Raw genomic sequence first — 15,736 nt, 5'->3', positions numbered from 1 at the left:
ATGGATTAATATTCACTTGCAGAAGCTGGTGTAAAGAACGGCCATTCTTAGCTCCTTTATTCTGTAACCCAGATGGCTGTGTCATTGTATTCCAACATGCTCAGCGCCCAAGGCTGGTCCAACACAACCCAACAATTCAGAAATGAAGCAAATGGACCAGCACTACAGTGAACCGTCTTTGGAGAAAAATATTTCAGCAAAAAGCAAATGAATTCCAAAAATACAGACACACAGAGTTTATAATAAAATAAAATCTACTACAAATTTATTAGTTCACAAAGCTTTCGGGGATAACCCTTCTTCAGTGTGTACTTTCATCAAGAACCAACATTAATTTTATTGTCATTAAAACCATGTGACACAGCCAATAACAGTTAATCAATTAAACAATCAAATGGACTTCAGCAGCACGATATAACTACATTAATTTTAAGAACATTATAGACATATTCATTTCTGATTCACATTACCTACATAATATATAGTATATAAAAACATTTATTAAAAAAACTTACATCAGTTTACAGTAAGCTAATAATTTCTATAGATTTATATACCCTTAAGCATCATTTGTCACTTTTTTTTTAAACCGCTTAATACTGACAGATGCATTCAACCTTGGTGAACATTCAGCATCTAGCCTTATAATCCACTCATACTCACATAACTCAAGTATATTATTTAAATCACCACCTCTCTTGTTTTTCAACTTAATATCTGTAACTCTAAACAGAAACCTATGTTCACTTCCCTTGTCCATTATATGCTTCGCAAGAGCTTTACTAGAGATTCCTCTTCTTGTGTCATTTTTGGAGTTCATTTGTTTTCTACTGTATAGAAACAAAAAATATCTATCCACTACCTGAAGGACTTCCCTTCCCCAAACTTATCTCCTTCCCTGCCTACTCTACTCATCCCTTATATTTACCCACCTCCAATCCAACCTTATAGTCAAACTTGAACAAACTTGCAAGCAAATTGCTAGATTTGCCTATAACCTTCCTTACAAATCTCACCATTGCCTTGCTCTTAAGCAATTACATTGGCTTGAATTCCCTCAACTACTCTAACTATCTCAGCTACAAATGGCCCATTCACTAATTAACAAACCCTCAAACTGTCACTGTCTGTCCCCTATTGTATTTCCCTATGCATCTACATGTCATCTCTTCAGCTCAGAACAATTCCTACTGGACACCTACAAACCAAACAAATCAATAGGTAGATTGCTCCATAAATGCTCAATATCCCATACTGGGAACAAACTTCCCAGTAATATATGTTCTATCAAATCTACCTTGCTCTTCAAAAAAGAACTCAAAAGCTACCTTGCTATTTCTCCTCCTTGCTGTTGCAACCACCCTACCTAACTCATACTTCACTAGTAAGTCCTTTCCGTTAGAAAATATAAGAAATAATGGTTAGAAAATATAAGAAATAATGTGTAACCTCTCTAAACTGTTGTATACGTTAATTCACTGTCTTTTTCCTTCAAAATAATTTAACTTCCCACTTCTCTCTTACTTTGTCTCATTTCTACCTCACTGTTAATAATTTGTTTTCTTCTTTTTCTTTCTCTTTTAAAGTGGTATATCTCTTGTTTACTTGTTATGTTAATATGAAAACAATGGACTATTTTTTGATTCTTTTGTATACAACTCTTCATGTCCTATGTTATCTACTGTATTTGTTCATTTTGTATACTGCATGTATGTCAGTTATTATATCTTGTTAATATTTCTTGTATAGTTAATTATACTGCATTTGTTTTGTAGAGCTTTTCTCCTTAGGTCTCCACTGAAAAAGGGTCATGTGGCCCAGTTGGACTAACCTGGTTAACAAAAGACACATAAATAAATTGACTAAGCACAGTTAACTTATATGCATCTCAATCAAGGAGCAAATTACTTTGCATCAGTTACCTTTTTTTTATAAACACTACCAGCAGTCAGCAGTAAAACATTTGTAACTGTTAAATAGCTATGAAGTCCTCATTTTCACATATTTCCGTTATATCAGCATTAGTGTTACCAGTATTTTATACCATTAAAGCTACTTTTAAATACTATTTCTGCACAGGGATGTTTGATATCTCTTAACACAGATTTTCTTTGTCTGTAGCTTGTTCTATAGATGGTGCAGCAGGAGACTGATGAGGTGAGAAAGTAGTATAATAGATTTCTTACCTCTGTGGTTCATTTCTCAGCTGAGAGATTAATATGTTTCTCATCTCTCTATTGATGCCTTTCTTGGTCCTTGCTATCACTACGGATGTGACTTTCAAGGCCTTGTGTATTGTGTACCTCTTGGGATTTCCTCTTCTGGTAGTTTCAGCTCAGCACAGTTCTACAGTTAGAGGCATATGCACTCCACTGCCAACATGTAGCTAGACATCATACACCAAGTTTGTCCAGCCCCTGTGCTCAGAAATCATTTTCTGACACTGGCATAATTCATATATTGATCCTAACATTTGTAATGAGAAAGCTCATTTGATGTCTGTAAAGTGTAGACCTTCAGCGTATTTCTTTTATCTCTGTATCATCAACCAGGACCCAAACAGGTGCTGACTCTATTGCCTGAGAAAAGCTGGCCATGTAAAGGTGTGCATCATGTGTCACTGCTTCAGCCTAGCCACACAAAGGAGAATGAACAAGAACCTGAAAGCTTACCACATGCAGCAGTAGCTTGGGATGATAGCTGCCACAGGAATCATCAGGAGGGCTCTTTGAATAACCCAAGGTGAAAACTGAAACGAAAGAGAAGATCATTGATTTTGCCTTCTTCCTTTTAAGTCCATCTCTGCACACTTACTTTGTGCCATCTCCTCAATTATAGAGAGAGCAAATTTGCACTCTTAGTGTATTGGTACTGCTAAGGAGAGTAGAATAAATATCTCCTTGGGTAATTACTCTTGGGAGTGAATCCTGTGGGTTACAGTTCCAGTATATCCACACCCGTGTATCCAGAGTATAATTTTGACTGGCCAACTGTTATAGGTCAGTGACCATCTGAATCCTCCAGCTAAAGTATAGTGGTTGAACTTGTTTTTTTTTTTCCTTACTCAAAAAAAACTTACCAGCTAGAGTGAAGAAGTCTCCTGCATCACTTCCTTGTGCTTGAGGCTTACTGACGGATAACCAACACCCTTCTGCTGGTCACATTATCTCCTTTCATGTTAGGTAAAAGCTGACTGTTTTCTGTTTGAGCTGAGGGTGGAACATTGTCTCTCTCCATTATTTTTCCCTTTGGAAGAGTAATTCTTTGGGACTTTCTAGCTGTGTTTCTGAGACTGACAAGAATGAGGCCTACCCTCTCTGTAGCTCTATCTGTAGTGACTTCTTTGGAGAGACAGTATGCCTGATGATGTCCCTTACAAACAGGCCTGTGTCGCTTCTGCCTTCACCTCCAAAAAGGCTGAATAAATAAATATCAGGGGAAGAAGAATGTGGAACTGTGGCTTCTCTTCTAATGGTTCCTTTCCTGAAATATGCCATTTTTGCAGCACAGAAACATACAGGTTTTTACTCCTCCTGTAGTGAAGAAGGCTATTACCCTTATGTTCACCACAATATTCACTGTTGTAGTGCTCACATTTGGGATATTCAGCCTGTAGATAGTCTGTGGCTAGTCCTGCTTCCAGCACTTCAGCCGATGCCCCCCCCCCCCACCACCAAAGGCATCAATGTGTCTGTGGTATAAAGGGTGCATCAGCTGATACCGTGTTCAGATCTTTCTTACTTTGCAGTCAAGTATTTTTTACAGTGCTTACTCTGTTGGTCAGCCTACTACTGGCAGCAACTCAGGATAAGTGCCCAGTTTATTTCAGCTTGCTTTATTGTTGTATTGTTTTCCAGCTAATATTTCATTTTGAATCTAATGCCGCGGTGGTACGGCGGTAGCGTTGTTACCTCACAGCAAGAGGTTCTCCTGTTCGATTCTTCTGCTTGGCTTGGGAGTGCCTTCTGTGTGGAGTCTGCTTGTCCTCCCCGTGGTTGGGTAGCGTTTGAAAAATATGCGTGCATACATGGGCGTGCCTTCGTTGAAGGTTGGGCGTTGAGCTGGCACCTCAGTGTTTCGTAAAAACTTAACTGCCAATCATTAGCGGACCGAAGTTCCGCTGTGGCGACCCCTTACCGGGAAAAAGTCAAAAGACAAGCAACAACATTTCATTTTGAATCTAGAAGAAAGGAATTTACTGGTAAGGGTAACAGTTGTGCAGTGTGGAGTAAGCAGATCTCCACAAAGAGTACAGCTCTGTGTTTGTTTTGCCCTAGCCAATAGCATGACATGAGATTTATGTCAGCATTGTGCTTCATTTACCACAAGGGCTATCCATTGTAGACAAAGGCCTTACTAGGAGTTTGCTTCCTTAAAAAAAATAAAAAGGTGGTGGTGGTGGTGGGGGGGGGGGTGAAACTGCTTCCATGCTGCTATTGCATCTGCCAAAGCGTTCTGGAGCCTCATGCTCAAGAAAAAAAACATAGTGAAAAGAACAAAAAGCATTAGGAAATGGAGGACAGTTCAGATGGCTTGGGTTTCCCCTGGTTGTAGTGGTGCTGGACATGGAGAGGTACCTTCACAATCTCCATCTACAAAGTCAGTTTTAGCTGAGGCCTTAGGCATGACAACATTGCTGGCATCCATGCCATCAGTTTTTCACACGTGCTGCTGTAATGACACAGCCAGCATGTATCCTGAGGCTAACGCCCCTCAGTAACAGAAGCATTCCACCTACACTGTAATTCTCATCCCAGCCAGACAATTCACATTTCCGAAAAGCATACCTTTTCACTGCTACTAAATCTACATAAAAGATGCTGATTTTGAAAACTGTATACTGTTGTCCTTGAAAAGATGCAATAAACTAATACAATCAAAGAAGGTAAGTCTGAGAAGTGCTAACAAAGTGTAAACCATTTCATGCTGATGCTTGTTTAATGAAAACTGCAAGGAAGGATAAAATAAAAATGCTGTCATATATATCACATAGATTGGTTGCTAGTGGGGTCAAGTTATTTTTAATAACTAGAAAACTTTGCAGGCTTCTTCAGATTGGGCAAAAAAGCAGATGTGAAGTTAAAAAAAATTAACATGCAGACAGAATCAGAACTTTAAGCAGATTTTGGAAATGTAAAATGTTAAAAGCAGTTTTCCAGTGTAAAATGTATATATACATGCTGTAACTGCACTGCTTGTACTTACATATAATGCAGTTGTTATTTTGTACATCTGCCTCTAGGATAAATATTTTAGGAGCATGCCAAATGCAGTATTTAAAATGTAGTTCATGCAGCAGTGCATTATATACACAGTACATTATGTTTAAAGTGCTAAATACTGTTGCTGTTACTGAAAAGAATGGAGACTAAAAAGTTGGTAAAATTATGTGAGTACTGATAGCAGTATTTGTTAAATGCTTAATTGAGTTCAAGCCAGTTTGAAAATTAGTAATACAGCCTCAGACATATTCCGAAACCTACATGCTTAAAGCACTAGTGGATATATTTTAATTGAATTAAGCTATTTGCATTACCAGTGACAGTGTTGTCTGTGAGCTTTAATGTAGTAATAGTTTACTTCGTTCTGTACCTGAGGAATTATTTTTGTACATGAAAGCTTCCCTTACAGTTGCGGTTAATTTCACCTAGGAATTACACCTAAGCCTATTTCGTTATTTCAGCATTTTGTTTGGTAGTGGCAATCTTGAAGCATCTTAGAATATCACTTGCACTTTTTCTCTTGTAATCTTAGGCATGGAAGCAGGCCATCTTCCCTGGAAAGAAGAACAGCTCATTGAACACTTGCTCCTTTCTTCCATTCACAGACTGACTAATTTGAGGACTCTGACTTGTTTCTTAACCTGGGATGTTAGGTAGAGAAGGATGCCCTGCCTTTAGACTAACAGGTCTGAATTCAATCCTCTCCAAAAAACAAGTACACATAATTTCCCGATATACTAAAATCCTTCTAGGAGGAGATATACACCCTAATCCTAGCCCCACCTATCACAATGAACATAAAGATAATTTTCTCCCACACACTTCTATAACCCAACAACAGTCATTTCCCAACCCTGGTGGTCTAATTTTGCTGCAATAAATGTTTGAATTAAAAGAAATAAAACTGCTGAACTACAAGCCTGTATTACCTAACATAAGCCTGATGTTCTTGCTGTAACTGAAACGTGGCATATACCTAGCATAAATGACTCAGAAGTTATATCTCCTGGCTACAATATCATCCGTAATGATCGTATAAAGAGGAAAGTTGGTGGCATTGCTTTAATATTTCCCAACACCTAACACATTTCCCCTTACAGAAAACCAACACCAAAATTCAGTTCAACAGAACTTCTTATTGCTTTCCTCAAAATAAACAATTATAAACAAATATGTATTACTGTCCTTTATATCCCTCCTATCTACAATACAGCTATACTGGAAGGTATCCTACATTGGATATCCATAGCATTTTCACACGAAAAAAATATTATTAGATGATACAAATGTCAATTGATTGGACATAAACTCAAACTCCCCTACATCTAACATGCAGTTGTATGGTTTCACACAACTAATTGATAGCCCTACACATTATAGCAAGACATCACATTCTCTATTATTCTGCATCCTAGTATCAGACCGTAGCAAATACTCCATCACATGTACAATGTCAGACTCTCTCGTGATCATCTCCCAGTCTGTATGACTAGACATCTCACACATCCAGTTAAACAGTATATTTATAAAACAAAACGTAGCCTTTCCAAGTTTAACCTAGAAATATTCATTACCACACTATCATCTATTAACTGGAACTTTCTAAAAATCCTCCCTTTAGATGATGATGTAATTTGAATTCAATGCAACCTTTCTAAATATCCTAAATAGCCTTGCACATCCTAGAAGGAAAAGACTGAAAACAAATAATGCAATGTAGCTCTCCAAAAAGAGTAGAGTGCTAATACATGATAGAGAAAAAGCATGGAAAGGATAGCAAAAGTATAAAATGCCAAAATATCTTGAAAATTTCAGAATTCTTCACAATCGTACTAAAAAGCAAATAAATGAAGACAAAAATACTATACTATAAAAACTTTCAGAATGATACTAAACACAACCCAAAACATTTTGGACATCCATTAAAGAAATCTTACATCAATTTAGGAATCCCACGTTCCCTGTATTTGGAAAAAAGTCACACATTATCCCTCTGCACAAAGGCAGAAATTCATCAGACATTAATAACTTTAGACCTATAGTAATCTTATCTCCCCTCGCCAAAATACTTGAAAAATGTATTCAAAAACAATTGCTAGACTATCTCCTGTAGGAAGAAATCGTATCCCCTACACAATCTGGCTTCCATCCTTCACATAGTACTAGCACTGCCCTTCTAACCTATATAGATACTGTCAATAAAGCTAACCAGTCTCTTCCTTATTTCTAGACTTGTCTAAAACCTTCAACACAGTTTGTCCCAGCAAACTTCTACTTCAGATGTCCTCACTGGGTCTGCAAGGTACTTGAGCACAAGGATTGTAAATAAAAGATCAAACCTTAATATACACAATCCCTGGAAGTAACTGTCCACTCACCTTGGTGAATCAAAACACCATGAAATTATTCCAAGTACAAGGGTGTAATCTAAGCACAGTAAAGTTTATTCCACCTTTCGTTAGAATTCCACAGCAAAGGTAAAAATCTCCAAAATCCAACAGTGAAGTAAGCGCTTTCGTCTGTGAACATACCAGACTTTATCAAACTGTTGTGTTTCCCTCCTCTTTGCACTTATATACTCTTGTGTACTTAATTAATAGCCAATTAGCATTTAAAAATACAGTTCTCAGGAAATTAAAAGTATGTGTGTACATACTCAAGAAACGTGTTAGCAGGATTGCTATACATCCGGGTAACAAATTTTATATGTATATCAATCCTGCTAACAGGTTTCTTGAGTATGTGCTATTTTGCTATTAATTAAGTACACAAGAGTATATAAGTGCAAAGAGGAGGGAAACACAACAGTTTGATAAAGTTTGGTATGTTCACAGACGAAAGCGCTTACTTCACTGTTGGATTTTGGAGATTTTTACCTTTGCTGTGGAATTCTAACGAAAGGTGGAATAAACTTTACTGTGCTTAGATTACACCTTTGTACTTGGAATAATTTCATGGTGTTTTGATTCACCAAGGTGAGCGGACAGTTACTTCCAGGGATTGTGTTTTTTAAGGTCCTCAATGGGTCTGTCAAAGCCCACCCTTCTGTGGTTAAAAGCTACCTGTCCAATAGGTATCAGTCAGTAAATTGGCACTCCATGCTCTCTCCTTGTCTTCCAGTCACCACAGTGTACCACAAGGCTCTATCCTTGGTGCCTTCCACTTTAACATTTTCACCAACACCCTCTAGACTTCCACACAACAGACCACCCTAATACAATACGCAGATGATTCCACTCTCACTTGCACATCTGACAACATGGTACACCTCAAAAAAATTACTCAGGAAGCTTTACTAGTCACTGAAACATGGCTTCATAACTCACAACTCATGCTCAAACCAAAAAAGACCAAACTACTTTTTCCCCTCAAATTCCCCTGTCATGAAAAAACAAAATTTGAAGTCCTCTCTCTTGATAATACAGCCACTAAAGTCACTTCTCATAGCAGACTATTAGGGGTGATGGTGGATGAGATGTAATCTTACATTTGACCTGCATATCCAAAATTGCATAAGAAAAACTGATCAAAAATGAGGGATGCTTTACAGAGCCAAAACGTTTCTAACCAGTGCAGTAAAAACTACACTTGCCACTACTTATCTCCTCCCCACTCTTCTTTTGTTACTCCCATCCTTACTAACTTCCAGGCTTCACAAAAATTAAAACTTGAACAATACTAAAACCAAGTTGCTAAATTTGCAGCACATAACCCTTTCAGAACCCACCCCTGTATAGCAATGAAAAGCCTAAATTGGTTAGAACTGTCACATCAACTAATGTTGGTTCTTACCACCTATAAAATTATCCAGCATCCATCTGCCTGTCCAGCACTAAAAGTCATTCTGTACAACTATGTTCCCAGTCAGTCATTGTGATCCACTGACCAAAAATTCCTGTATGTCTGCAAACCTATCAAATCTGCTTGGCATTGTCTGTACTCATATAAGGTTGCTAAGGCCTTGAACTCCTTACCTGTATAAGTCAGGTCTATACCCTCTCTCTCATCTTTCAAAACCACTCTGAAAAATCTTAGCTAAAATGTGGCTCTGTTCTAGTTCAATACCAGAATAAACTATATCACTAAATGTGGACAAGTACCTTTTCATTCCTTATACCTCCTTTCTCTCCATTCTTCACTTACTTCCTTACTGCTATCAAATTCTCTTCCTTGACTTTCTCTCTAAGTATACCGTAACCCTGTTTGTCCCTCACTTCATATTGCAATTCCTATTTGTAGTAGGCTAACTTACCTTTAATGTCTCTACAAACTGTCTAAAATATCTCTGAATATTAAATTAGTGTCATATACAATGGATATAAAAAGTTTACACACCCCTGTTAAAATGCCAGGTTTTTGTGATATAAAAAATAAGACCACAATAAATCATTTCAAAAGTTTCCCACCTTTAATGTGACCTATAACCTGTACAATTCAATTGAAAAACAAACATATCTGTTAGGGTAAAAAATATAAAAAATAAAAAACATACAATATGCTGGTTGCATAAGTGTGCACACCCTTAAACTAATACTTTGTTGTGTGTGCACACCCTTAAAGTAATACTTTGTTGAAGCACCTTTTGATTTAATTACAACATTCAGTCTTTTTGGGTAGATGTTTATCAGCATGGCATATCTTGACTTGGCAATATTTACCCAATCTTCCTTGCAAAAGCACTCCAAATCTGTCAAATTGCTAGGGCATCTCTTGTGCACAGCCTTCTTCAGGTCACACCACAGATTTTCTATGGGATATCGGTCTGGGCTCTGGCTGGGCCATTCCAAAGCTTTAATTTTCTTCCAGTGAAGCCATTCATTAGTTGATTTGGATGTATGCTTGGGGTCATTGTCATGTTGAAAGGTGGAATTACTCTTCATCTTCTGCTTTCTAGCAGACGCCTGAAGGTTTTGGGCCAAAAGTGACTGATATTTGGAACTGTTCATAATTCCTTCCACCATGACTAAAGCCCCTGTTCCAGCTGAAGAAAAGCAACCCCAAAGCATGAGACTGCCACCACCATGCTTCACCATGGGAATGGTGTTCTTTTGGTGATGCGAAGTGTTGTTTTTGTGCCAAACGTACCTTTTGGAATTGTGGTCAGAAAGTTCAACCTTGGTTTCATCAGACCATAACACATTTTTCCACATTCTTTTGGGAGACTTGATGTATTGTTTTGCAAATTTTAGCTGGGCCTGAATGTTTTTCTGTGTAATAAAAGGCTTCTGTCTTGCAACCCTACCCCATAGTCCAGACATGTGGAGAATACGGGATATTGTTGTCACATGTAGTACACAACCAGTACTTGCCAGAAATTCCTGCAGCTCCTTCAGTGTTGGTGTAGGTCTCTTGGTAGCCTCCCTGACCAGTTTTCGTCTTGTCTTTTCATCAATTTTGGAGGGACGTCCAGTTCTTTGCAACGTCACTATTGTCCTATATTTTCTCCACTTTTTGATGACTGCCTTCACTGTGTTCCATGGTATATCCAATGCTGTGGAAATTTTTTTGTACCCTTCTCCTGACTGATACCTTTTAACAATGAGATTCCTTTGATGCTTTGTAAGCTCTCTGCCAACCATGGCTTTTGTTGTAGCAGGCAACTGAGTAAATGTCCAGAAAATCCTACTAGGACAGCTGAGCTTTGTTTGGGGTTAATCAGTCTCTCTATAATTGATGGCAGGTGCGTACCCAAGAAAACTGAATGCTGTAATTAAATCAAAAGGTGCTTCAACAAAGTATTAGTTTAAGGGTGTGCACACACAACAAAGTATTAGTTTAAGGTTGTGGGCACATTTATGCAACCAGCGTATTGTACATTTTTTATTTTTCCCCCAGCACATTTTTTTGTTTTTCAATTAAATTGTACAGATTATAGGTCACATTAAAGGTGGGAAAAGTTTTAAAATGTTTTATTGTGGTCTCATTTTTATATCACAAAAACTTGGCATTATAACAGGGGTGTGTAAACTTTTTATACCCACTGTATCTTGTATCGATTCTTAACCAATGTTTTTATATTGTGTCTAATTTATTATAATTATTTAAACTGCAGATGTTTTTGTTGTATTTTTGAAGACTGTAAAATTATTGTGCTTTTCTCCCCTGGCCACCACGGAAAATGGGATTCTACCCAGTTGGACTTTCCCGGTAATCAAATGTTAGTAAATAAGTAATAAACAGGCTGGCACCGAAGGATTAATTTGTCTTCTTTAAGGAGGTGTAAAAGTAAAGAGAAAAAGAAAAAGAAGCCAATCTCATCTGGAGTTTATTCACTTTCTGTATCTCGATATCCACCCATTTTTTCTGAGTAGTGACTGTTTCTTGTAAGGAACCAGTGCAGGTCTTGTGCATTTCATAGTTCTGATATAGATGGTGCAAGGCTTCCTTATACATCTCACTTTGTTCTTCTCTTACTTCAGTTCCTCTCATTATTTTATGAGTACCACTAGTCACCATTCACGTCAGAGAAAATTGTCATGCATGACAGTTAGCACTACAATCACATTTTAATGTTTAATAATTTGTTTATGCAGCATCAGATAAGGTTATGACCACAATGTCTGTGAATAAATGTACTTGTGGTAAGAAGGTCACACCAAAAGATTATCCATAAAAATAAGATGTGTAAAGGCTTTGAACTGCCTCATGATAAAACATCTGAAGCTGAAGTAAAAGATAAGGAAAAAAAGGAATATTTCTCTAAGCCCAGGGAACCAGGCAAAATGAAATAAAAAATGAAGACAATTATTAAAAAAAAGGCTGAAAGTGCACAGAAGAAAAAACATTCTAGGTCCTTGGATTCTGGCTAAGAAAGACCCTCTACAAATGCTTCAGTGATGGATTCATCTACCATGGTGGCTCCCAAACACATATATTTGAAGCCAACCAAAACAGTGTGTAGATAGCCTCCACCAACACAGTTGCTTGAAAATTACATCATAAACAAATCAACTTTGTTTGAATGTTGCTGTAACTCCCCACCCATAAACCTGAAAGATTAGGAGGTATAAGATCCTGAATGTGCTACGGTGCAAGAGCCTGCTGCAACAGTAACAAAGCCAGCTACTGCCACTTGTTATCCCGCAAGTAGCACTCCTGTCTTTTTTTTTTTGTTATACAAATTATGAGCTGTAGTGGTTTTCATTGTGGCATCCATTAAACAAGGAGTGGTATCATTTACTGTCAAAGGCCAGTGTGCATCTGAATTTAGAATGTCTGAATGCAAAGTTTTTGTCAGTGCATGGAAGGTTCGGGGATTGAAAAGAATAAGAAATAGGTGCCCATTTCATCTTTCCTGTGATAGTGTAGATTTTTTAAATATATTCCAGTAACCCTTTCCTTAGTTCATACAGTTCTTCAATGACAATTCTTTCCATTAGTCATCAGGATCGCTACTCCAAAACATTCCGTTATTGAAAATGTAAACAACTTGGAAAAGCTATTTTAATGGTCCTCTGCTGAGCTGTCTTTCCCTGTCAGACATTATGCACAAATGTTCAGCTTCCCAGAATCAAAGACCTGCCACCTATATTTTTCCACATGCTCTCAAACATAACAGCTTATACCTAGACACTCAAACGCTTGCTCATAAGTTTGAAGATGTAACCTAAAAGCATGCAATAAAGATCAGCTAGATTTGTAACTTAATTTAAAAGCTGATGTTGCCAACATAGTTCTGTTTTCTACTTCAGAAGATACTCCACCTTTACTTGCTGGCACTTCACCTTTCCAAAAAGCAGCAGGGTTGCTGCATAGATTTGGTTTAAAAGGTTTATATTGTGGATACTTTAACAGTTAGAGTTACAAATTGCTTAGTCCATATGATTAATTACCAGAATTCACGTTTAAGAGCAAAAGCCCTACCCCCAACCCCAGACATTTGTTCCCTAGGGGTGAAGTAATCCACTTCAGATCCCCAAGGGCAAGAGCCATCTGGAGAGGCTATCATCCAGGCATGCATCAGGAAGTTTGGTGATTTCTCCAACATCCCTGCAGTGAGAGCTTGCTCGGTGACATGAGTATCTATGTCCCTGTATCAACTTGTGTGTGTTCCTTTGCTTAGCTGACAAGAGCTACCATCACCTGCTTGAGTGGCCACACCCACATCTCCTCTGCATTAGCCCCACCTATTCAACTCCATCCCTACATTCCAGCAGTGGTTGGATCAAGAGTAGCAGCACAAATTGTCCAGGACCTACCCCCAAGGGTGGGTACACCCTTCCTCCCCACCATACCATCAAGCACTAGAGTTGCTAATTGAACCTGGGCCACTTAGGTTGTAGTCAGGGCTTCATTCCCTACATCACTGGAGCAGCTTTTTTCCCTGTTTATTTGTATTTTGTAGTCGGGAGTGATTTTTATATAGGAAGGTTGAGGAGCACTAGGAATATACCTCTACATGCAATGTTTTATAATTGTTTGCTTTATTATTTTCCTTCTTGCACCTAACATCCATCTGATCAATTACTGCACTTTATGGGAAATAGGAAATACACCCCGGGGATCACTTCTGTGTCTCTGCTGGACAGTGGCACAGGAAAATAACTTTCTTGGGTGGTGTAAGCTATGGTACCTTGCTGGCTAGGCTTACGTAGGCCCTTGGGCCAATAGCCTAGTACCTACCTATGAACCTATCCATTGATGGACATCATCCAAACAGTCATGAGGGGATTCCTCTTTAACCCTAGCTTGTTTACCTTGCATGTACTCCATTAGTGCTTTGGTATTCAGTGGGTACTACATGGTAGTGTTACTCATTTCAGATGGTTGCACTGCTCTCTTTGTAAGTAGACACTTTCTATTTGGTCTTCATTTTCAACTAAGGGTCCTGGAGAGGTTTCACACCCTGGAGATGCATCCCCCCTCTGTCCCAGGGAGAGATGAGCACTGGATATTGCCACATCATTAGCCTTCCTCCCAGATTAGGTCTGTCACAACCCAGGCTGTTAACTGAAGCCTGGATGAATGGGTCATAGTCAGTGTTTCATCTCTGTATACCTCATAGGCTGTTATTGCTGTGTATTTTATGACTGGGTTGCATCATTATAGCTTATCAGGTAAGCAGGTATATTTTTGTTTTTTAATTTGCAGCTTCTGATTTTTTTAGGTGCAGTAGGACTTGAATGTAGTACTTCTTTTTATGAATGAGATTTACTGTACAAGTATGCCAAATGTATAGTCAGTGAGAACTGGTGGCAGAGTATAACTTATAGATTTATTTGTGTGGAAGGGTTCTTTTTATTTTATGTAATATGTCATTTTTCCCCTTGTGCCTTTTGTGTGTACAGTGAGTAGGCCTTTGGAACTAGTGGCAGTCGTGAGTTTCATTGATGGATAGTCACGGGTTCACATACTTGAGTTGTATATTTTAACTATTATGACCAAGGTTTTGATGTATAGAGACTGAATGTGCAGTCTCATGTTGGATAGTTAACAGTGAACTCTGTGGAAACTACTAGCACTGCATACTGATAAAGTCCTAAAATAAAAGAGGACAAAAGCACTTAAACTGACTTTAAGGAATAAAAATTCAAAACTCTTTTTGGGAACATGTTCTTGTGTTATTTCAACCCCAATCTTTGATGCAGTGTGAGCCATATTTTTAATTATTATTTATTTACTGTTTTCATCTCTGGCATTGAATGTATGTATTGGGGAAAGGGATGGAAAGAAAATTTGTATTGTAGTAATGATTTACTCAAATGTGTAATTTTAATGTTTTCGTACTTTGTACTTTACTGCCATGGATGTAGATGGGTAGATAATACACATTATGTACTTTTTAAATATTGTTTAACAGTATTGGAATTACTTTCTTCCTTTTACTGTGTGCTGCTTAGTAAATGTTTTGTATAGCATTGTTGCTTTTTTATCTACTTATTAATATAGTTAGCTGCAGTTATTTTATAATGCAGAAGAAATGTATTTAAATGGTGGATGACATGGAAATAATGCACAGAAATTGCTACTTTTGCTGATACCTTGTAAAAAATATTACTGTAGGTAGAATGTGCATTTTTATTCTCTCGCTTTATGTAGGACAGATTTGGAATAAATATGACTAACTGATTTTTTTGACTGTCATGCATAAATGTTGTTTGTGTCCACCACTAACAGCTGTTGTACAATCCTTGCATTTGCTAACTGTTTTACTTTAGGATCTGGATTTGAGTACAGTCTGGGATGACCAGCTCTCATACCTTCTGTCACCTGCATTAGCAGCCTATGAAATTGAACGGACCACAGGCATCTCAGCAGGCAATGAAGAGTTTCAAGATGCTATACGAAGAGCAGTACCAGATGGTCACACATTTAAAGGGTTTCCTATTCATTTTGTGCACAGAAACGCCAGAAGGGCCTTTGCCACATGTTTACGGTAAGCACATCATAGCAAATCATGAAAGGCTTCATGTCTTTGTAAGCTTAAGTGTTTTTTTTCATCTGCATAGTATAGATTCTGAGCCTTCATGTTATGCCTGCTGCTGATTGTAAAAGACCTCCTGGCTGCAAAATGC

At 37.9% G+C, this 15,736-nt stretch overlaps 1 protein-coding gene across 1 annotated transcript in view; it reads left to right on the top strand.

Annotated features, from left to right (window-relative positions):
* Positions 1-15,736, top strand: part of CEP76 (centrosomal protein 76) — a 1,583,298-nt gene that overhangs the window by 1,495,498 nt on the left and 72,064 nt on the right. The window contains exon 11 of the mRNA XM_044067192.1: positions 15,380-15,597. Within this exon, the coding sequence (XP_043923127.1) occupies positions 15,380-15,597 (218 nt within the window). The remainder of the gene's footprint in view (positions 1-15,379; positions 15,598-15,736) is intronic.

The sequence above is a fragment of the Protopterus annectens genome, chromosome 3.part1, assembly GCF_019279795.1.
Source record: "Protopterus annectens isolate FY-2018-M chromosome 3.part1, PAN1.0, whole genome shotgun sequence".
Taxonomy (NCBI): domain Eukaryota; kingdom Metazoa; phylum Chordata; order Ceratodontiformes; family Protopteridae; genus Protopterus; species Protopterus annectens.
Note: the sequence above shows the minus strand (reverse complement) of the source record. Positions and strands in the feature narration are given on the sequence as shown.